Genomic DNA, 23,879 nt, shown 5'->3' with positions numbered 1-23,879 from the left:
AGGTGTGTCTCTGTTTTTCACTTGGCGTCATTAGGGACCACACACCCTTCTCCTCCCCACTGCTCCCACACACCATGCTCCAATCCATTAACTCACAGCATCATTTAAACACGCACATTTAAAAACACCAACATGAATGGTGCCTTCTAAAAACACCTATCAAGAATCACGTCAGTTTGATGAATCTGATCGGTATCAACAACAAAGGCCACTGCGTGCTGGGATGGTTTTTATTACGCCAGCTACACTCACTTTGTTCTCTCCTCCTTCACTCCGCTCCATCACCCCTTTCCCAGCTCCTGAAATGCCTAACACTGGAAATTCTCCGGAGGAGAAGTTTCTGGTTTATGATGTGAGGATCAGTGCTGAGCAAAAAGGGATGGGATCCATGGCCCTTCTGAGGCCTACCGCAGAGAAATCAGTAATTTTATTTTATAGCTGTGACACTATCTCATTCTTTTCAAAGCCGTATTACTTCTATACTATAAAATTTTCCTAAAAGCAACTCGATAGCTGTGCTAGGCTGAGGTACTGCTCTCGGGCTCCTGGTCTGCAATACAGCCACTTTCCACTGGGGCATTAGAACTCGTTTCCCTCATTTGCTGACTCTTCATTTAACATGCTGTCCTTGTGACTCGCTTCTTCCAACTTGGCTGGTGGTTATATTTCAGTTGAATGTTTTAAAAATCAAACTGTTCAAGCAACAATGGCCAGCCACAATGTTGTTTGGTATCCTGCCATAGCTAAATAGCAGCAGCTCTGCTGTACGAAAGCACTAAAGGGATTTCAGTCTCTTTAATGCTAGCCACTCTTTTCCTGGTGTTTTCAGTATGGGCTTCTATTCTGCTGTCACCCACAGCAGAAACTGATTTTCATCTCATAAATAAATAAATAGGGATTCATAATTCTTCAAACCCATAATATGCTTTTCTGGAATAACTTATACTCTTTGGACACACAGTTTTCTTGCAACTCAGTCCTGCTGGATGAAGGACACATGCCCCCTAAGACAAAAGGTGCTACCTTCCAAAGCATCTAGGAATTGTCAAAGCATAAATCCCATCTTCAAAACCCATTTTCAAAACACTTCAGGTGCTTAAGAAACCTCAAATTGCAAGTCAGCATTTAGAAATCTAACCGCTGGCGCCACTTGATAAAAACAGAATTACTGTATGTTTTCATTAAACGTTCTCCAAATGTCTATACATCTACAACTAAACCTGAGAACTCAGAGCAGTTACTTCTGTCATGCAAAAAGCAGTATGGAAGATCTGCTGGAGGACTAAGAGGAAAACTAGCACATTAATAGAGACATTCATGGCTTTGCCAGAAGCCCAGCCTATTCTCAGTCATGATGGGGTTTTATGTTAATAGCGTTGTCCAAAGAAGTACGAAAAGGTCATTCTTATTTCTTGGCATGTAGCTCTGAAATCTAGTTTCTGATAAAGCCTGGCTTCCCAGTACAGTTCTGCACAAAAGAGCCTTTGCCAAGCAAGGCAAACGGTGATGAATTCCCATCCGTTACGCCTGCAAATTGACAACAGGTATTTGCAACAGTCATGCAATACGGAAAATTGTTTAGAAGGGTGGAGCCAGAAACACGTCAATTAAATTAGGGAAAAGGAGAATTGAGGCTGAAGAACAGGAAGAGAATTCCCCAACAGTGAGGTCTACTTAACAGCAGAGCCAGCCTCCCCGGGGAGGAGAGGAAAGCCCTCTCCTTTGAGTCATTCAAAAATAGACTGGAGAAGGCACTCAAGACTGTACTGTGGCGAATAATCCTGCGTTGGCAAGGGCAGGATGAGATGACTTCATGCATTTCTTTCCATCTCTGATTTCGGTGATTCACCCAGAGCTCCAAACCTGAACATACAGAAGAGAGAGAGAAGCAGGGTGCAAGGACATCATCCCGGAGGAAGCCGAGAGGAACAAGTGTCACAGGGCCAAGAGGACTGGCAGGACTCTGGTCCAAATTCTTTCTAACCACACTCACGCTGCAGGCCAAGCTGATGTGCTGAAGGTCACACATGTTTTCTCTCATAGCCCATGGACCCACTAATTGACAGGGCTTTGTGGTAAGCTGGGCTTGTAAGTTCTTCAAAAACACTCGCCTTTGTGCTGCACCAAGCATGGTTTTAATACTACTAACACAAGGCAAAGCACAGAAGCTATTAGTGGCTTGTAGATCACTGTAAAACCAGGGCCTTGTTCCTGGAAAGAAACACAGGATTCATATACATCTCCCCAAAACACCGACTTTGGACGGAATTGCTGGTTATTTGCAGTGATGCAGTGCCTAGATCATGCTCCGCCATCCTGGATGCTGCACAAATTCAGAAGAGCCTTCCGCTTGGGGGGATAACGGGCGAGAGCTCAGGTCACGCACAAGACGGGTGTCAGAGGCAGGCTCAGAGCCCACGGGTCACGGCTCCCTGCTCAGGGCCTCCAAACAGGGCAGAAGCGCCTGCGTAATGCCTGCAGAAGCCCTGCAACTACGCTGCTTTTTCTACACTTGCTCTTGCAATATGAAACAAACTGGGAATTACAAGCAACGCAACTACAACAATTGGATCAGCCTGGTTTCCCCACCACCATCACCAAATGGCTCCTACCTGCTTACATTGCGCTCCTCCTGCAGAAGGCTGCAGGAGATAACGAGACTTTTCCAGGGCAATGCCCACTCCCACTAGTATTCACAGCCTAGGAAAGCAAAATGACAAGGAGCACATTACATGAAAGCGGGCCGCCATGCCAAGCCTGTGTCATGTGTATTCTATTAAGCTGAAGGCTGAATAGAAGACTTTGTTTTCCACTTCAAAGGACCTCATCCCAATCTCTCGCTCTTCCCTTATGAATAACAAATTGGAAATAAATCTTCTGGCTGAAGCGCATGGAAACTCGTACAGTTGGGGCCCTCTGCAGCTTCCCAGCTCAATCACATGCTAATTTTTTTTGTAAACACTTTTATGTGATATATATGTAAATCTCGCTGTGCATTGCCACACCATGTAAAGCAATACAGTGGGTGTGTCCTCAAGGGACGGGACACAGTGGGAAGCCTGAATGCAGATTTCCAATTATTCACAGGGATAATGTTCACAGAGAAGGGTCAAGTTTTATATGTGGGCAGGGCCTTACTTTTCTTCCTAACGATCCCATTTCATACAGTCCCATAGGCCAGTGTCCTCTACTTCTCACCACAAATGTTATTTAACTCTTTTGATACTGAGAATACAAGGACACCCCATTTTGCTGGGCAGAAGGCACATTGGGAAAGTCACTCTTAGGATATACCAAAGGTCTTTCAATCTAAAAAAAACAAACGAACAAAAAGAAAAGATTACCACTGCCTTTAAATACAGGGGGGAAGTACATGGTGCCCACAAATGTGGGCTGCTCACGTGTTGTGGACACCTGGCCTCCAGATGGCCAATAACCTTTGACTAGTTCACACAACTCCTTAGCTGTGCATGCCTGTCACCTTTGCCGTACATTTGTGGTAAAAGTTGTCAGCAGAAATCATCTGTCAGCTTTGTGCTCCCAACGCAGTTGGGTCTTGGTCTATATTCAGGACACCTAAGCTATGGTGACCCTGGGAAAGTGCAACACTCACATCTCTCTCAAACCTGATGACCAGACCAACACCCCAAACGCTGCAGGAAGCATTGCAGAGAATGAGACATCTCTCCCTCCCTTGGCCTTGCTATTCTTCAGGCACTAAGAAGCAAGCAGACCTCATGGCATACACTAAACTTGAGGCCTGCAGCTGAGTAAATATTACAATTCACTCCAATGATAACCATCTGTAGTATTTCTGCATACCCCTCTGTTCAAGGCAGTGTTCAACTTCATGATAACAGAGGGGAGAAAAATCTCTCCAAATTAATCACATGGATTTGTGTGCATGTACAGTCCTGCAGACTGAGGGAAGAAAAGCAATTTTCACGTTTGCCTTTGCTACTAGGTATTTTACTTGCAAGGTGGCATTTTGCATGGCTGGTCCTTACAGATGCATGGCACATTAGCTACAGAAGAAGCAAAAAAATTCATGAGCTGATTGCAGTTTCTATACATAAAGTCAAACACAGAGCATAGAGCCAAACGTCCTCCCCAGTGAATTTTTATGTGCATATGTGCAGCATATGCGCAAGTACATGTGTATATTATCTTGCAGGAAACATGCAAGCCCAAACATGGGAAAAATTCAATGATCTAAGTTCACTGTTGACATAAACGTTGAGACTCCATTTGCACTAATGGAGTTGTGCTCACTTATGCCAGTACTGAATTTGGCCCTAGAATTAAACCTACCCAAATCCTAGATAAATCGAGAGAAAGAGAACAAAAGTTGGCCTACATGCAACAGCATATTTTTCACGTTAAAAGCATTTCATTCCCTTTTTCTCCCCATATAATACTGCATTGATGTCTGTGACCCATTTGGATGTAAATCAAAATGGATGTGCTAAAAGCCTGGTTAAAGAAAATGTCTTCGAAACAGCGTTCCCATGGCAGGGCAGAACATAATATGCCAGCTACACTCAGTTTCCATGGCACGAAGGGCTATGGATGTGTCTGGGGAGGAAAATGCACTGCTGAAAAATCGCTTCGAAGTTAGGACGGCTTTCCTTGAGTATCTGCATTGCTACTACCTGCTACTAAATCTGTGCTTCATGCAGGCTTGCGTGAATAAATTACGTGGAAAAATTACATGAGTCTTTTAAGGTTCTTCAGTAAGAAGCAAGCATCCAAATCAAATGGTGAGCCCTTCACATTGAGTACTTCTGTATTCTACCAAACATCCCCAGATGTCATTGGCAAGCTCAGCAACCTCTAGAGAACCGGTTGTGGTCTAGGCATTACCAAGAACATCACAATCTGGCTCTGTAGCTACAGACTGCGTGAGTCTGTTTTACTTCTGCCGTTTTAAATGCTGCATTGATGATCCAAGACCATCTGACTTTCTCAAACGTGTCTGCAGTGCTGTAAGTAAGGATTGCATTTGTTTCTTTCTCTTTGGTGGAGATGGCGTATAGCATTCCTTCGACTGTGCTTTAAGACTGTGTGAATGACACTTATTGTGACACTAATAAAGCGAGGGCTGTTTGCTGAACAGCTGTTGGGTACATTGTTCTTTTGTGAGAAAAATGCAGCCGTTATGCTAATGGCATGCACACGCCGCATTGGCCGCGAGTTACATCACGCCTCGAAACGCCGCCATGGAAATCTGTTTTCCTGATACAGCACCTAAGCAAATGGCAGACGCGTTAGCATTATTTAACGATTAGGACTTAATCCCTAAATCAGCCCGATCATTACTCAAAGAGGGAGTGAGGTATGGTAGAACACTTACTACTCTGCCTGCAAGGAAATGGGTTTAAAGCTGGGCCTGGGTTTCATTTACTCTTGACTTATATGCAGCTGAGCACAGCAGAAAAGAAATACTGGACTGCTTCTCCAGGAAAAAAGGAAAGCTGTCACCTACCTACAGAGCAGGGAAAGAGCCATTTTAGGCCCAGTTTGGCTACATTTCTCTATTTTCTACTTACCCTGTTAAACAGCAACAGATTTGATTGTAAATTTTAGGAGGGAAATGGCATGTGGTTTATTGTTTCAATGGTGGAGTTATAAACACGTATTACTGCCGAGAACCCCAGCTGCCTGGGCAGAAGAATTCAGTAAACTTTTCATCTTATTAACTTCAAAAATCAGGTGCAATGAGCTCCAACCAAGATTAGAGTCCTCACTCTCCACGGAAACCCACCAAGCAGTTTTTGCACAGCATGCTTCAAGGTATGTCTCAAAGGTATATCTGTACTGACAACTACAAGGAAGTCTGAGCCCACCCTCGAACCAGACTTGTTCACACCCTATACTGCTTATACCAGCCCCCAGAAGTTGAGCTCTCTGGCGGAGGAAACTAAGAGAAGCAAGCAAACGAGTACACGTGCCAATGCCTTCATGTAGATCTACAGTTCAGTCCACCAGCAGACTTCCCAAGCTCTGTTCCTCTAAACACAAGTGCCTTGTGCCTGCAGTGACAGCTGAACCTGCACAGAAAACAAGGGACCTAAGGAAGTGTAAGCCCAATCCAAAGCCTGCTCTCCATCCTGTGGGCAGAAACCAGTTTAGAAACAACATGGGGAACTTCTGTTCTGACCCAGCCAACCTTGTGAAACTGCTCAGCCTCACAGGGGAATGGCTGGACTCTCCCCATTCTCTTTACTACGATGCCCTGCTTATTTCACAGGGTGAATATGTGCCTGTGTGTATGTTTCTCTCAAACCATTCTCTTTTCCTGAAGCCACCAAAGCATTCCTCTGCTTCTTCAGCATCTTACAGCACTATCACGTGCCACCACAGTCATTACAAAATCCCACAAGAGAGATCTGCCCATGTATCTCAGCTCCCTGTCTCTAGCTATTGCCTCTGAAGGTCCAGCCAAATATCTCTCTTTATAAAACATCTGTTAATTTATGAGACTTACAGATTTGAGAAAATTATCTTATTACTAAAGCCAGTGACAAAAAACCACGTGGGCTCACTACGGCTGCAGAAATTCTAAGGGTTTTAGGTTTTGACCAGCACTGAGACAAAGAGGGAAATCCTGGCACTGAGTGCCAGAAGAGACAGAACATCACCTTGAGCATGGTCTGTCCAAGATTTTTAACTTTCCTTGCAGGTCCTGGGCCAGCAGAGCAGCCCGGTCTGTGCCAGCCCTCCCAGAGAGGCTGCGCGCGCAAGAGCAGGACTCGCTGGCACACACAGTCCGCAGGGTGAAGTCAGCCTGACCCTGACGTTATATAGTCTTAGCAACATCCAAGTGTCTCATCTCAGAATTGGACATGTCTAGTGAAAAAGACAAAAGGTTCCCAGGATAGTAGGTTTGTTCTCCTTAAAAAAACCAACCAAACAAAACCCCCCTTGTTTTTCAAGCCTACTCATTTGAGACCTCTGTCCTCCTGTCCCGCCTGTTCCTTCCCTCCTCACTGGCTACCAGAGCCTTTTTTTCCAGACATACAATACATTTGGTCTATAAAGAGAGCATTCTCCACGTACAGCTGCGTTGGAGTAATTCTCAGAGGCTCTGAAGTGCAGCCAACATGCAGAAATATAAAACCCAAGAGGACTGAGTCTCGTTTCACCTGAGACGGGTCTCCAAGGGAGCACTGTTCTCTGAGGGAGCTGACCATTTCCACCCAGCCATAAGAAGCAGGCATCTTTGACAAGATGTTTCTGGACTCAAACCTAAACAGAGGCTTTTGATTTTGGGGGGGGGGTTTAAACTATTTTGTTGAAAAAAAAAAAACCCCGATGCCCTGTATTTCTGCAATATCCCCACAGCAGAAATAAAAGTTGTCTTTTTTCTCCGTTAGGTCTAAAAGAGAAAAACTATGGATTAAAACACAACCTGAAACAAATGATAAATCACTTATGTGCTGTTAGTAGGTACTCAGATACGATGATTACAAGTGCTGAATAAAATGCCTGAACAGAACAGAAGATAATACAGAAGGGATGAGCTCCACAGCGCTACAGTCATCTGAGTGGAGACTACACACCCCTGGCAGCAGGGTGAAAGCAAGAGAGCTGCGCTAGACCGCCAGTAACCCACAACAATTTCATGCCAAATACACAGCCCTGTAATTTGAAATTCCCACAATGAAGAACACACATATAGTATTTCCAAAGCAAGTTACAGAGGCACCCTGGAAATTCCAGGGCCGCATACAAGGGGACTGTATCTTACAACATTATTCCAAAACTTGAACTAATACGGACAGCAGTGTACTTGGCTGGTTTTTTGGAAGCACACCACATTTATGTTCTGCTGCCTTTTTTCATGGCCAGCTGGCTTTGAGATGGGATCAGAAGCATTAGCCCCACCCAAAAGAACCTAAATCTGATCAAACTGCCACAGTGGTAATCAGCCATGGTGCTCCTCCGAGGGTTGGTGTAGCAGAGAGTGAATGAGATTTGAAATGCCCCTTCTTTTCCTGAGCTCTGAGAAGAATTCAAAATTGTTTTAGCTGTAAGGCTTGGGCTAAAGAGAAAGAGAAGTGCTACACTAACTCACCCTAGTAGAGAATTACAATGTCTGTCTTGAAATCTGATACACCATAGCACAGTTTCCTTCTCCCCTTTGGTTTATATTGATAATCTGTGCCTAAAACAAAATATGGATAAATGAAGAATTGGGAAGAGAAAGGACATTAAGCATGCATTCATTACATTAGCAGTGGATGCTACCTACATCCAAAAAATAGGAGTTGTTTGGTATTTTTATTAAAATCACCATAATTTCTTTACTGTTGTTTCTTGCATCATTGTGAACTAAGAAAGGAGTCTATTAACTGTTTCTAAATTATGTGTTCACCTGAGTAACTGGCAGTAAGGCCTGTATTTGAAGCAGTATCTGTTTCTTGCTAATTACTGCAATACCCCCTTTGCCAGCAGCCATAGCATATGTAACCTGATAGTTTAGTAATCTATACAATGCTCTCTCTTCTTCTTCTTAGTTTAGTGCATGATATGCAAGTTTACTTTCACATAGGGACAGCTGGTCTACATTCACAGACCGAAGAAAACTGTGCATGGGAACTATGTGGCTAAAGCCTGCTGGAAGCATAAAGAATAACCAGAGCAGCTTGGAGCAAAGCAGATAGAGAAAACAGGATACAGAAACACCTGATTTGCTACCTATGACAAGCCTTTATTAGGCTCCTTTAAGCTTAACACCCTGCTGCTGGCTGCAGCCAGCACATATGTGAAGGAAAAGGAAGCTCTCTTCTTCTTCCGTGTGCCTCACTAACTGTCCTTTGCAGTGGAAAGACAATTTTCCTCATTTTTATGGTGATTATCTTGTTCAGGGAATGATAAGACTGAGTCTATCTTCCATCAGCTTATGTAACTTTGTACTAATGGTTGTAAAAATGACACAGCCACAGCACTTGTTCTGTTCTTCTCTGTGAGATGATCCACGTACATCATACACATCTGTTTTCGCATTTACTTTCTCAAATAATCCCATTAATACAGCGCAGAATAGTCCCTCAGACATTATCTCAGTAACTCTTCTATGTTCAGGCTTCGTGCCATTTTTCTCTTGTCTTCTGCACTCCTACTTTTTAATTACTGCCTCTTCATGCACCTGTGAGAAGCCCTAGCCTGAATTGTACTCCTATTGATGCTACAGGCCACATCCAGGCTGTTGATGGGACCATAATGGTTTTTGTCCTTTGTTGTACTGTCAGGGCAATTTTTTTAAGAACTTCATTCAGATAAATAAAACTTATTCTGCTTTCACTGTCTGGCTTTGATGTGACAAACCTTGAGCTTGAGCTCTCTCCATGTGCTGAGCCAAAGTGACTGGAGCATGCAAGGCTGATTTTTGCAGTTTTCCACTCTTGGTTCCACAGTCAGAAGAATATATTGCAACAGGTTCATGCAACAAACTGACCCGGTTTTGTTTCTCTTCAGATCTGCACTGACCTCTTTAGGATGAGACATCATGTTTAATCTAAGTGACTCACTCCTGTAGCTAGCTAAATTCAAACTCTCTTCTTTAAAGCCTGCAATCTAAACAATACATTTTATTGTCACAGCTACATGGACATTAGTTAAAACAACTTTACATTCTGAAAATAGTTACATGATGTTGCTGTTTTATGTGGTTTTGGCAAGGACACTGCACTTTTTCTCTTTAAGCACTGCCACCTCTTGCTCCCAAACATGGCTGCTGCACTAATGATTAGCAGGTCAGGCCAGTATGGCTGCAGAGGCGTTTACAGAAAGCCATTCCTAGACACTGGCAGGGAAACAGATTCCTAATAAGGCAACCAAAGCTACCCTGTGCAATGGGATGATACCCAGACACCACATCAGGCCCAGTTCCTGAAGCATCTACAGAATCCTCTATGAAACACAGCTCAGTTCTGTGAAAGCTCTTGATGTATTTCATGCTCCTCCTGCCTGTGGACTCCCCCTTATATTTGACTCCCTGAAGCCTCTAGATGCAGACATTCACACTGTGGGCCTGTCCCGCCAGAACAACCCAAGCTACTGACACACTGTGAGAGGACAAGCTATTGTCCCAACCCAGCATACAAGGACCACGGAGAATCTAAGTCCTCCTCCCCAAATAGAAGCAGCAAGGGGCAAGGAGATCATCACCGGCTCCCACCCTTCCAGTTCCTCTGCCCAGTTTGGGTCTCGGTGCCAAGCTTGCTCACAAGTCCAGCACCCTTAACAAGAAGGAAGTTACTCTCTCTCCAGCTCCTCTCTTATAAATATTATGTTTTGCTGCGGTGCTTTTAACGATCTGCAGTAATTTTCTGTGCTTCCCACCCAGGATCTCAAAGCACCCGAAAAACTCTTTCCTTCTTTTTTTGTGGCAAGTTAAAGGAAAAACAGAGGGACGGAGAAACTACACGTCTTCAAATCCAACCCTGTGCTCAAAAATCTAGACCCGGACTCTGTCCATGATAAAAAAAGCAACCAGCCAGTGAGAGAACAGCACATCATTCTGAAAGACTGCACTATTCAAACATCATCTGTTGACACCTTCTTTAAATGACCTTTAAATAAAGTATACACAGCCAATCAAAATAGCTTGTCAGTGATGCACTGAGAGTCTCTCCCTGTCTACAAAACCAGGCTTAATCACTTTTCTCTGTATCACTCACAATTTCCTGTTACCTTGAAGAGTGAAACGCTTGAAAAATGAAAATTAAAAAAAAAAAAAAAAATCTCGCACAACACAAGACAGTTCCCACTCTTTAATCAGTAAAAAAAGCTAGAGCAGAAGATAAGATTTCTGGCATGCTGGGGAGTGAAATTTAGACTGCATGCCACGTATCAGTGTTAGATATTCCCTGTTATTTTTCAGATATTCAGGCAAACGATCTTCACATGCACAGGTAGGTTGGTACATACTTACTGATTCTTGGACATGCCCATAATTGTGATAATCAAGTTAGATAAGTTACCATGGAAAGCCTTTGTAAAATGCATAACATATTTCTATCATTAAAGAGGACTTACCTTTAAGGACTCCCAGAGGGGAAATTGTACCAGAGAGAAAGGAATCTGGAGAGGTGGGAAAAGAGAAAAAAAAACAACATAATGTTACAAAAGCAAATTAGGTTGGCATGTTCCTCAACTGGCTAAATTAGGAACAGTTATTGTTCACTCAGTGAACTGCAGCTTATTACATTTACAAATCTTTACGGACACTTTATGTATGCTGCCATTAAATGACTGGTTTCACTAAAGCAGTTTTACTTTGTTTATCACATTCCCTGCTGAGAGGTTAATGTATTGTTACCAGGGTGGCCTAGAAGAGCAGTAAGCAGTATGATCTAGTGCAGGGACATTCTTGGTTTGACGCTCAGCCAAGAAAGCCATAAGGATGGTTCAAGAAACACATTCCCAAGGCCAGGAACACAGCTTGGCAAAAAAACATCTTCAACAATACACACTCACAAATGCTGAGCTGAAAACAGTTGTGCTCCAACACCAGTTGGGCATCAGCTGCAAAAACTTTCCTGAACATCTCCCAGTGATCCCACATTAACAAGCTCCCTTGAGAATTAAAAGCAGGTTGTGAAGAGCTACCACAACCCAACTAAAACCCAAAGGAAAAGCTTGGTAGTTCTCTTCTCATCACCTATAACGAGAGGTTCTTCTGTCCAGCAACAGCCTGTATCTCTGCCTAGGCTCATTTCTGCTGCCATGTGTCCCCAGCAGTACCTGTGCATTTTCAGCTCCTTTACTCATTTTGCCCTGATAAATGCATCGTGACCAACTCTCTTAACACAACGGGGGGAAAAAAAGCAAACTTGCATCTCCATCAGCTCTGTAGGCTGATGCAGGGCTAACGTGCAATTAGTCAGTTTTCACTGTGAACAGAGTGATTCTTTGCAACAAGAGACATCACTTTCCAAGATTACGTCTTCCCTTATAGTTTCTTCCTCCTCCAATATCTCCACTAAGTTCTTCTGACTCTTCCTCCTCCTTCACCACCCTAACAAGCCCTGTCCAATATCCACCCCTGGTACCGACCCTGCCTTTGCTATCTCCAGCCCGAGTATCTGTCTCAAGACATCTTGAAGAAAGGTGTCCCTATGAACATACTAGCCTGTGCTAGAAATGCCCTACAGCTGTATCTGCAGGTCTGCTTTGCCCCTTCCTAAATGTGTCTGCAGTTATCTCCTCCACTTTGACAGCCAGTCAGCCCCAGTTTCAAATCTTCTTCCAAGTATCTATTTTATTCTCCTATTTTTATCTTTCTTCCCCAAACACAATGCATGTCGGGTTAGTTTTCCCCCTTATTTACACTGCTTTTGCAGTTCGTGCATCATTTTATTAGTCTCAGAAAGCACTTAGGCACCTTTTGCCATGAAAAGTAGTAGACACTCAAAATCGTTCACACTTAACTAATACATAAATCTTTGCTCTTTGTAAGGTGAGTAATGTCAGGTTAAAACCATTCACTACAGAGATATGAATAGCTTATTAAACCCAAATTCAAGCTACACAAAGGAATCCAAAATGGTACATCCATTCAACATCACAAGAGTTAAAGAGTATTGTCTGCTTCACCGTGTTGCAACTAATGATTAATAAATGAGTCTATTAAGTTAATCTGCCAGGCAAAACTAAGCTTGACAGACACCTGCCACAGAAAATTTGTTATCTATTCAGGCAGGAAATGGCAGTGAGAAGAAATCAATGTCACTGCTGTACATTGAGCTGACAAACTGAAATCTCAGAGGAAGTTTGTCATCTTGAACAATGAGCAATATCCCTGGTGGCATCTCAAAGCCCCACAATAAAGGTCAGACATGGCTCTTATTTATCAGGGCCTTGAAACTCTAGTGTAGCAATTAAATTTTGTTTTTAATACTGGCTGAAAAAGTCCAGCTATTTGACAGTAATATGTGGTAATATATTTATGAGAAGATATATATATCTCCACATGCTGCTGCATCATTGTTGAATTGGAGTTAAATGGCATGATTTCTTTGCAATGTAAAATGAAAAGCAACATAATCTTCTATTATCTAGGCCAAAAAACAGAAAAAAAAAAAAAAGAAACAATACCCACTACATTTGCTTCAAATTTGTTAGAAGACAGAAAAGGAAACGCTCTGGATCCAGCTGTACACCAAACAAAACAAGCTTTCAAATACAGTCTCCAAGTTTTGCTTTTCTATGCTCGTGAATGAGTGGTAAAATTATGCAGCTGTTAATAAGACAACAAGGGAAGCTTTTGACATAAACCCCTTTTCATCTCCTAGCTAGGAGCATTACAATCAGAGGAAATTTGTTCACGACTGCCGTTTGATTTTCGGCATTAGTGGTGTTTGCTTTCTGTGTTCTGCTCAGCGGGGACCAGAACTGGATGGGGATTATCGGTTTCACTTTTCCCCATGCACCCCACAAGATGCTGCGGAGAGTAGGCTTCCAAAGTGCCTGGGAAGGCTTTGGACGTATGTCAGTGGGATCTGCACAGCCGCTGGGCTCCCTCCTCTCTAAGACACCTGCAGGATAAGGGCCTAAACATTCATAAGTCATACTTGAATAGAATTTGAAAACTTGCAAAAACCAAACAAACTAGGAAGCACCACCAACAAAAACAAGCAGAGCAGCACCTTTGCCTGCACCAAGATGATCCTAACAAGGTATGTCCTCCATTTCTTACAGTTGTCCATCGGAGCCTGTTTGACAGCATCCCGATTTAAAAAACAAAACCCACACAAGCAATTTCATGGGTACTGGAACGAAAGGGAGCCTGGCTTCCCGTGGATTTGGTTTTTGTCATGAGATTCTTTGAAGCCAAATAATTTCCAAGCTGGGTTCAGCGATCTTCCCACGACAGGGACCTCCGTCACATTTCCTCTTGACATCTCTTCTGCAGCGCCTGTTGAAAGTTCAGTTCCTATTGCAAGCCTTCCCTCAAACCCCTTAATCGCCTTTATTCTCCCCTCCACACATATTTTCAAGAAACTTGTAGGAACTTCTATTTATCTTTGCAGGCTTTGCCTTTCCACCACACTTCCGTGGCCAACATGTCCATGGGCTGCGCAGGCTCCTGTGCATTCATGTGTGCATACACCCTGTTTGCATAAGCCTTGTTTCCCTAAGAGACCAGACTAAACAGCCCACGCCCCAAAGTAGGATTAATATATGCAAAAAGAAATCGCTCTGCAAGGGTAACTCATCCAACAGTGAAGAAGTCTTTAGATGGCTTATTGCCCTTTATTCCTCTACCATGACAGACGTGACAAAATCTCACAGTCTGGGGACACTTCTTAATTTGAACATTTACAGCATTTCATTCCTTTTCATATTTTGCTTTTTAAAATAAAAGGTATTCAGCAATGAACAGAATCACACCCTGCCAGGCAGCGATATTTATGCCTGAAATAGGCTAAGGCAACAATAAAAATGTGGTCCACACATGCGGGTAACTTTCTGCCAGCAAATATGAAACCCTGGCGAGCTCCACCAACCCCTCATTCGATGTTAATATAAAATAGACAGAGAGTACCAGTTCTCATGTCTGGCCTAATGTTATGTAACTGTGCTGTTTGTTCAACAGAGTCAACTCTTACACACACACACAAAAAGTTTAAATCCCCCAGACAGCTGTAAATCATTATTCTAAAATGTTTTCTAGGTTAGTGAAATTATCATTTACTCTGGTCCCTGTAGTCCTTAGCACTTGATGCCTAACAATGTAATGAAAGTTGCAGATTCTTATTTCTACAGATCTACTTAATTCCCCTGATACAGAAGGATCTTAAAAGATTATTTTTAATAAAGTTACTTCCAGAAATAGTTGCACTTCACAGCCAGAGCAACAGATACACACATCTCTCTCCTAAAAAAATACCAACCTGCAAAGTACTGAAGATTGATGACAAAGCAAAAGTCCTCCCACCAAATACTGTTTAATTAAATAAAAGAAATTTAAGGAGGAGCTTAATAATACTCTTTGTAACTACAACACAACATTTTAAAGTAACTCAAAGTTCACCCATTCAATATCTGATGCTAAATTGCAAGCTGAGATTGTACTGAAGGAAGCACAGCTGCCAGGGAGCAAGGAGAGCATGCTGAAGGAGTGGCAAAGAAGGGGTGGGGGAAAAACCAAAAGGAAAAAAAAAAAAACCAAACCAAAAAAAACCCAACAGAAAACCAAAAACTCATCAGCCCCTTCAGAACTGGGATTCCCTTCCAAATATGAGAATTCTTTCACACAAAGAGGAAACAGATGTCCATGGCTGGAATTTGCATGTGGCTTTATTCTCTTCTAGGGTACAATAAAACTACTCTTCTTCTCATCCTCTGAGCTAGAAATTAAACAGTGGCATGTCATGCAGAGTCCAGCTGTGCTTTCCACCTCCAACCTTTATTAGCAATATATTTAAAAAGAAGAAGAAAAGAGAGAGACACAAAGAAAGGGAGAAACTAGAAAAGCATAAGAAATGAAAAACTTTGTGGTATGTGTTCTCAAAACAATATAAAACCTACAGATGTTCTTACTAATCTGTGGCACATGTTTGTTTATTCAGGTTTTCCCTGTCTCCAGTTCAGCGGGCTTTGCTCTCCAGAAGAGCTATCTGTTTTTACAAATGTTAGAGTAAATACTGAAGGAGAGATTGGCAGAAAACAGCCAGAGGAGGAACAGGCTCACCTTGTAAGAGCTTTCTCAATGTCCCTGAAACTGTACCTCCATTCCAGAAACTGCTCTCGCCCATACCTCCACTGTTCCCTACATTAACAGCAACAGGAGAAAAGGCAACGGTTATGAAGAGGATTTTGAGAGTACGAATATCACAAGAAGCAAGAACATCTGTTCACTTCAGGGAGAACGTACTGCAGTCATCACAGAGTAGTTCTCAAACTTGCACCTAACCTGTCACTTACATGCACTTTGACAAGGCTCATAGAGACACTATCTCCATTGAAGCCTGTATTTACAAGGAGTATTCCACCAGTTATCTGAGCTGCAGGTGCCAAACTGTGCTTTCTCCATTGTAATTACAAAGAAAAGTCTAACAACCCACTTCTGAGTATCAAAAAATATACTGTTTTCCAAGGACACGTAAACCATAAATTTCACGAGAACAATCTTCCCTTTACCTAATTCCCTTTTACATTCCTTTTTTGTAATCAGCTTTTTTATAAAAGATGGTTCTTTTCAAATATGTTCAAGTTACAGTAGAATAAAACAACCGTGTCAGCCCACTGGAGTTAACACCAAAATGTTTCCGTTAATAATCACAGTAAATCTAGTTCAGTGTCTTGTCCTCCTAAAATTCTTCACACGCCTTCCCAATACATCTGGATTACGATAAACTGATGTTCCAGCTATAAATATGCTTCCCCCACGGTGGGATTTGAAAAGGCAGCGTGGAACGAGGTAAGCCTCTCCCCTGGTCATGTCAGAGGTCATAGCAATAGACAGCAATATGAAGACCCATAGCTTTCCACAGTACTGACTGAAGAAGAAGGTGTAGAGGAGCTCAGCACAGCCATCATCTATGGTATACCCCAAAGCTGACGAAGTAGACTTATTTTCTTGCAAAGCTCCAATTAATACTGCCTCCCAGATCCTCCTTGATAAATTGCAGACTCCACAAGGAACCTAACGAAGGTAATTTGTAATCTTAATGTGAATGAAAGACTGTCAAAGCCATCAGCCGTGTTCCTGCATCTCCGAGAGATGAGAGATGAAAGATGTGAGCATGGTGAAAGAATGGACAAGTTTATATGTTAAATGAATGATGGAGGGCTTTGTCAATAAACACTGATGCAATTAGAAACAAAACTCTTCAGGCAAGTGTGACAACACTGGTATAGCAATGTCCAGAGAAGATCTCTTGGCTCCATTCCTTAAAGGACACAGTGAAAGACCAAGTTCACATACAGCACCTTCCTGTAAGACTGCATGAAGCCAAAGAGAAGTGGAACCCCATGGGAAGCTGGGCCATCACAGGTAAAACTATCAAGTCGCATTTGCAGCAAACAACTTTTCACAGCTCTTCGGTGTTGAACACGTGGCTCTGCAGCACTGCCAGAGGCAAAGGAACGGCATTTAGGGTGGTAGAAACACCGGTCTCAGCAGTGCCAAGAGTATCATTAAAACAAAGGTTTCATATCATGCACCAGCAGCCACCTGAGGTAATCAGCAATTCCCTCATTTTCAAGCAAATACCATTAACCCTGTATGAGCTAGGAGACAACTGCAAGCTACAAATGAGAAGAAATACAAAATTCCCGAATTATACTCATTACTCTGATTCAAGCATCCACTAACCCCCAAATAAATATTTGCACTTTGCTTCCTCTGTTTCCTCAGCTCAAAACCCAAAGTGTTTCCCATTGTCACCTGTCATATGTGAATGTTGGGAAGTAAATTCCTTTCCAAGACAAAACATTATGTGCCCCACGGGGTTGCTTAATTCGGTTACAAGCCATTCTCACAGATGTCCTTTGGACCTGTGTGGCAGAACTTCACATACAACAGCATTTTCTTTTAAACAGCACTGCATGCTTATTATAAAAGGAACATATAGAGGACATTACATAGAGACAGATAAATACAAGGAAAATTCTATCCAGTTTTCCTTCCACTAGAAGAAGGTTTTATGATTAAAGAAAAAAAAAAAAGAAAAAAGATTTTCTGGAGGGCAATGTTGACCAGCGAAGGGGAAAGACACAGTCAGAGATCCAGCATGACTGAGTGTTCCCAAAACATGGGGAAAAGAGAAGCACTGAGGCAGATGCACAAACTCAATGCAGGCTGGATTGATTTAAGAGACCCTGATGATCACAGAGCACTAACTTTGCACACACGTGAGACAGACCATCATCGAGCTATTGAAGGCTCCTTCCTCAAAGAAATAATATTAACAGCCTTCAAAATTCCCCCCTTTTGCACCAGCCCCTTACTTTGCAGGGAGGACAGAGTAACTATTAGAAACTGCATAATGTTAGCCACAGAAGTTGATCTTACTGTACTTCAAACAGGAGCTGGACTGACTGGCCCCTAATTAGAGAAATAATATCCATGTTGTCCCATTCTCCAACAAACAAGCACTAAAGGAGATGCCCGTTTTGCTATTTCTTCTTGAAACCAACATACCAAAAAAATCCTCAACAAGAAAATGAATATGCTGACCGATTTGTACATGCTGTTTTTAAGGTGCAGATAAAAATCTCGTAGGATAAAAGATGAGTTTAGCAGCTCTAGAAGAATGAAGGTATTGTTTAACAGGAAGCAGATGTATGTCAGATGGCAAACTCATTAAAGTGTCCCATCGTTAAAGGAAACGGGATAACAACGAGCCATCTGAAAAAACCTGAACTGATCAGGAAATACACAAGCCGCAGCTAATCTCCTATTTATTGGTAGGTAATGCCTTTAAGTCATGCACATGCATTGAGTTTAGGACCATGAAGGACTAATCTTTGTTCTCATGAAAAAAACATAGGAGCAGAACCCTAGAGCATGAGGCACAGCATTTCTGGAAAAAGTCTTCTGAGGAAAAACCCTAACATTTGGAGAAACCATTACATTAATACGTGGGTGCACACATACATGCATGGTTATGTGCTGCTGTCCGGGAAGCACGTCAGTTCGCTAACTTTGAAGGCATTTTAATGTAAATTTACACACATGTGATCTTTTAAATGTAAGTATAATTACAAAAAATGCCTTATGAAAGGCACCTATCAAGGGAGAGCCTCTGAATACAAACTTTTAAATTCAAAGAAAAAAAAAATTACAGGCAGACACTGGACTGACAGATTTGCAGCATCACAGAGTTGAACAGTTCCTCAGATGAGAATTTTGCAGAGGATACAAGGACCTAAGCACAAGGAATTAAACAAGCAGCATGTTTGATTAACAAGGCAGGTGGATCTATGCAGAGGGGTGAGACTATTGCTTCTTCCAGCAACCATTCAATCAAAGAAACTTGACAACAGTGCAGCTGTAATTGTACTGACATCAGCATAGGAACTCTTGTCCTCAGAGTAACAGCCACAAAAAAATTTAACAGACTGGGAAGAAACATGTGTTTCTCCCTTCCTGGATATATGTCAACCTATAGCAGTTTTGTTACAAATGTCTTGGTACTACATTATGATTACAAATAGAACACAGCAGCTCTTACCATAAAAATTAAACACATCTCTCACCAGGAGATTTCTGAACATCACTAAAAAAATTTCCTTGGGGAAATCCATCTCTGCCTTTGCATATGGGCCTGACCCAAAGTTCACTGAAATTTCTGGAAATTTTGCACATGTGGCTTCAATAGCTTCTGGATCAGGACCCATGGTCAAGATGGAGAAAAGAGGAGAGAGTGGATGCAAGGGTTCTAGCATACGCCACAAGGATCAACTCATTCGGACCCTACCATGTTCTTCCCAGGATGCACAGACCCAGACTCATGGTCAGAGCAGGATCTAGGACATAATCTTTTTAACTTCTTAAGCAGGAACTGCTGCAAATTCCCCGCTTTTACAGAAGCGTATCTTCTGTACCCTACTAGTAGCTGTATCTGAGCCCAAACCATGTACATTTAAGTACCACTTAAAGTCCCAATAAAGTTAATGCAAGCTAAGCAAATTCTTTTGAATGTTTTACCAAATACGAACTTTGGTGTTTTGCTGCATCGATAGCCCTGATTATTTGGTAAGAGTATTCCTGCATATTTGCCTTTTGTGGGGAGAAAAAACCCAACCAGCCAACCAACCAGAACAAGACAAGTAACCAAATGTTGCTATAATCAAAACACCCCACAGATACTACGAGAAAATTACTCCATCAAGGCTAGTGCAAAACCAACATTAACAGAACAACTACTATAAACCACGAAGTTGAAACTTCTTTCTTTGAAGTGCATGACCCATGCAGCACTGTTTATATATCTTACACCATTATCTCCATCATGTGGCAGAGAGAAAAAATGCAGATTAATGTCAAATTTAGGAAATGCTATTCATGTAAAGGTATTTTACTTACCTTACACACATGCATACACACTTATGTGTACACACATTCAAAATTTTGTATCTCACAAAATGGGCCATTGCTAAGCTTCCTTCTGTGACTGCTTTTTTCAACTATTTAGAAAGAGCCATATCCACACTGCACACCACAGGTAAAATCAGAAATAGCCTTGTCCTGCAAGGTGCTTGCAGTCTCAGGGGCAGTGCCCCAACGGGTGCCAATGAAACAATGCTCAGGGGAAACACAGGGAAGCTTCAGCAGGCCAGGGTGAGCAGTCCATCATACAGCAGCCTAAATGGCAAGTCAGTACAGGTGGAGTTAAAGGACTGATCTTCACAGACTCCTTGAAAAAGTTCACCACATGTGATCTCCGTTGGTGTTAGATGAATAGGAGTTGGTTCTGCAAAGCACCAAAACACATGTCTAATTTCCCACCTCTTTAAGAGAAGCAGTTAAATACATCCTTAAGTCCTGTACTGAATAGTCCGACTGTCCCGTGTGCCTGAAATAAGACTGGACTATTTTCTCTCCCTCACCTACCTTTTTTATTTTTTAATAAACAGTTACATTGCTTTAGCCCCACCAAAAGACGTGGTCTTGCAAAAGTCACTTAGTGAAATGACTTGCCTATGCTACATAGAGGGACCTACCAGCTTATGACAATGATGTCTCCTAGCTTTTACGTATTAAAGCATTACCTTTCGTGAACTGCAGCTACAGTTCCACAAACTTTAATCTGATTCTACATTACAAAAGACTTAATCTAAAACTCATTAAAGTGAATTGAAAAATCACAACAAGCATTTGATCGAACCCAAACAAACAGCTAGACAATGCACGTACAGATACAGGCAGGATGGCTCCGTTATTTTTTTTTTTTTTACCCTCTATAATTTTTTTTTGACATTTTAACCAATTCTGCAGACTCTGTAACTATTTAAACAGGAAGCCCCCTGGACCCGGCAGACCTCCCTGCCTATGCAGCTGGAGAGCTACTCCGGTCCTAATGGAGCATTTCTTCCACCCCCACCCAAAGGTAGCAGCTGTACAATGTCGGGTCAGACACTGCAGGGCCACCTGGGACTTGCTGCCCTCCCAGGTGTGGACAGACTCGACTACGGCAATCGATCCCATGGGAAAGCTGTCCCACTGCCTGCATCCCCCAACTTCCTGCCTGTCAGCAAGCTGGGAAAAAACTTTAGATGAGGCTGGCTGCATATGCAAATCCAGCGTGCAGAGAGCAGGGAGGGTTTGCTTTCAAGAACCTCTTGCAGGCTTCCTCAAAGGAGTCTAACCCTGCTTGCACAACAGCACCACCATTATAAGACCTGTGGAAATAAAAGCCATGACTCCCAATGATTTGTTTTAATTCATTTATGGAGAAAATGCTTTCACCATAAGCCTTTGAATTCATTTGCCTGTCTTTATACAGCCACCTCATTTCCATCTGCCTTCAGGATCTATCATAACCACAATGTTAAACCATAAAGCTAAACCAAAACAATTTCTCGCACTCCATTACCCAGCCTGGACACGAGGAAAGTGTGCCAAATTACAAGAGCATGGGAACAGGATCCAGAAGAACAAAGGTGCTTTGGTGGGCAAGAACTAAACAACTAGAACATCCTAGACACGCACAAACCCTTATTTTCCTCATTTGCTCATCCTGCACGGCTGTTCACACATCCCAGCTATAGGTTTGGGCTGTCTCAGAGCCTATTGGGAACTGAACTACAGAGCACGACAGCAGCTACCTCTTGTTCTATGAAATCCTGGTTATAGCTGTGATCAGCAAAGTAGACACTATTAGGTTTCTACTTAACCAGTATAAATCATCCCCTCCATGCTTGGCAAAGCACTTAAGCACATGCTTAACTTTCACTATTGCTGAATAGGAACAAGGTTTTGCTTTAAAAACATTAAAGACCAGATCCAAACAAGTTCTTAGACTCCATACTCTCCTTCACGCTCCCAACTTCCCATTAATCTAAAAGCTCTTCCAGAGTTGGAGCTGGGCCAAAGTGTTTTGTTGAACTGATGCCTAAACAAAGTTTTCTGCAAATTTGGGGCTGCAACCAACGTGGTGAATGAAGAGAAAAGCCAAAGAAAATAGTCTAAACTTTTCTGTGGGTTACTCTAGATATACAATAAAGAACTCAAAGTGACCTCAAACACCCAACAGAAGATAAGCCAAGGTAACAACACAACTGCAGCTCCACCAAGAGGTTTTAGCATCACAACTAGCAGCAGAAAAATCCAAGCAGTCAATGTAACTGCCAAGGCCCCACGATGGGATCGGATCCCACCATTTCCAGCACGCTACTCTCTCACACAGCAGGTCCGAGCACGGCATCTGTTGCACTGATGGTCCCTTTAAGAAACGTACTTCTGTGGAAAACATTGACACCAAAAGGAGAAAGCCAAACTGCACGCCCACTGCAGCACGGCCTCTAGAGGAAAAGGGATGGGAAATGCTGCTCTCACAGCTTTAATTCATTTAAAGGCCATTTCACATCCAGAAGGTTCCACTGAGATGATTTCTTTTCCTCATTGGTTTTGCAGCCATGTCAAATGCCCATCACAGCCAAGTGGCAGATTTGCCAATTCTCTGCTGTCATAGGTAGATTAATAAAACTCACAGTGCAATGGCTTAAGTTGTGTTGCCTGGTATGGGCTTTTGTCTGTGATATACAGCAGTAGATGGGATTTACATATATATGATTTGAACCATACTCTTCCCAATTGTTTTCCAGCTGGGAAACAGAAAATCAGCAATGCAATAATTTTCATGCTAACAGGCATTACTTGAGTGGAAAGAAAATTAAACACAAAAATGTTGGTTGGGGAAATAGCCAGACGTTCCCTAACTGTGAGGAATCTCCAGAAATTTTACCTTTTCAGTGGACAGTATTTTAGTATCTGCTTGAGAAACCTGCCCTTAGGTAGGTCTCCAGAACTGTTTCTGTTCCTGAAGCATTTGGATGCCTTATTCTGGGTGCCACTCGCAGACCCCTTAATGCATGCATGATGCTCCTTTCCCCTGAGACTGACTGAGATGTATCTGTCTAAATTAGTTCAACAAAATTGCTAGGCAGCGCCTGAAGAAAAAAATACTGATCCTGGTCAAAGACATCATGTCCCTGAGGTTGCAGTGCACATAGCTGGTCTCAAAGAGCTGGGCAACAGGCAGTGCAGTAAACAAAAATTAGCAAGCAAGTTAAGGACCAAAGAGAAAAGGGAAGAAAGCAATGCTGTTGCCTAATAGAAAGAATGAGCTGATCTCAAAGCAAATGCCTTTTCCAGCGTAACGTTCATAACCTTTTGGGCTGAAAAGGAACAGATTGGTGTTAGCAGCATATAATATATCCAGGTGACTTAAAACAGGGTTTTTTCTAATGAGATTAGCAAACTATACATTACAATTCCCATAATGTTTCAACCTCAAGGCATTTTAATTACATTTTTCATTTATCTTCCCTGGGATTTTCTAATTTGTGCCAGAATGCTTTCTTCACTCATAACGCAATTTTTATCTCAGCGCAAGTACTAATAGACCACTTCAGACAAAACAACCAAAATCTGCTGAACTCATACAAGAGCAAAAATCAACTGTGGCTTTCAATCAAAAGATATAATACCATTAACACCTTTCTTTAAATAGTACCACCAAAAGCTGGTAGTGGTCTTTGGGATCGTGAAAAGAGTTAAGAAACCTGCAGAACAGTGTGCTGATTCTGCATTCACGCATACAATTTTAAAAGCTCAGCTGACATGATGCCAGTAAATGACCTGACTTCGCTTGGAAGTCCTGCAGCGAGTATTATCAGTGTCTTAGGCCTAGGACTAA

The 23,879-nt window shown here is 42.3% G+C and overlaps 1 protein-coding gene across 8 annotated transcripts in view; it reads right to left on the bottom strand.

Annotated features, from left to right (window-relative positions):
• The window catches only part of SLC25A26 (solute carrier family 25 member 26), an 88,321-nt gene that overhangs the window by 15,809 nt on the left and 48,633 nt on the right, over nucleotides 1–23,879 (bottom strand). For all 8 annotated transcript variants that reach the window (XM_052778121.1, XM_052778119.1, XM_052778124.1 and 5 more), the window contains one exon: nucleotides 11,044–11,088. In XM_052778121.1, the coding sequence (XP_052634081.1) occupies nucleotides 11,044–11,088 (45 nt within the window). The remainder of the gene's footprint in view (nucleotides 1–11,043; nucleotides 11,089–23,879) is intronic.

Source organism: Harpia harpyja, chromosome Z (genome assembly GCF_026419915.1).
Source record: "Harpia harpyja isolate bHarHar1 chromosome Z, bHarHar1 primary haplotype, whole genome shotgun sequence".
Taxonomy (NCBI): Eukaryota; Metazoa; Chordata; class Aves; order Accipitriformes; family Accipitridae; genus Harpia; species Harpia harpyja.
Note: the sequence above shows the minus strand (reverse complement) of the source record. Positions and strands in the feature narration are given on the sequence as shown.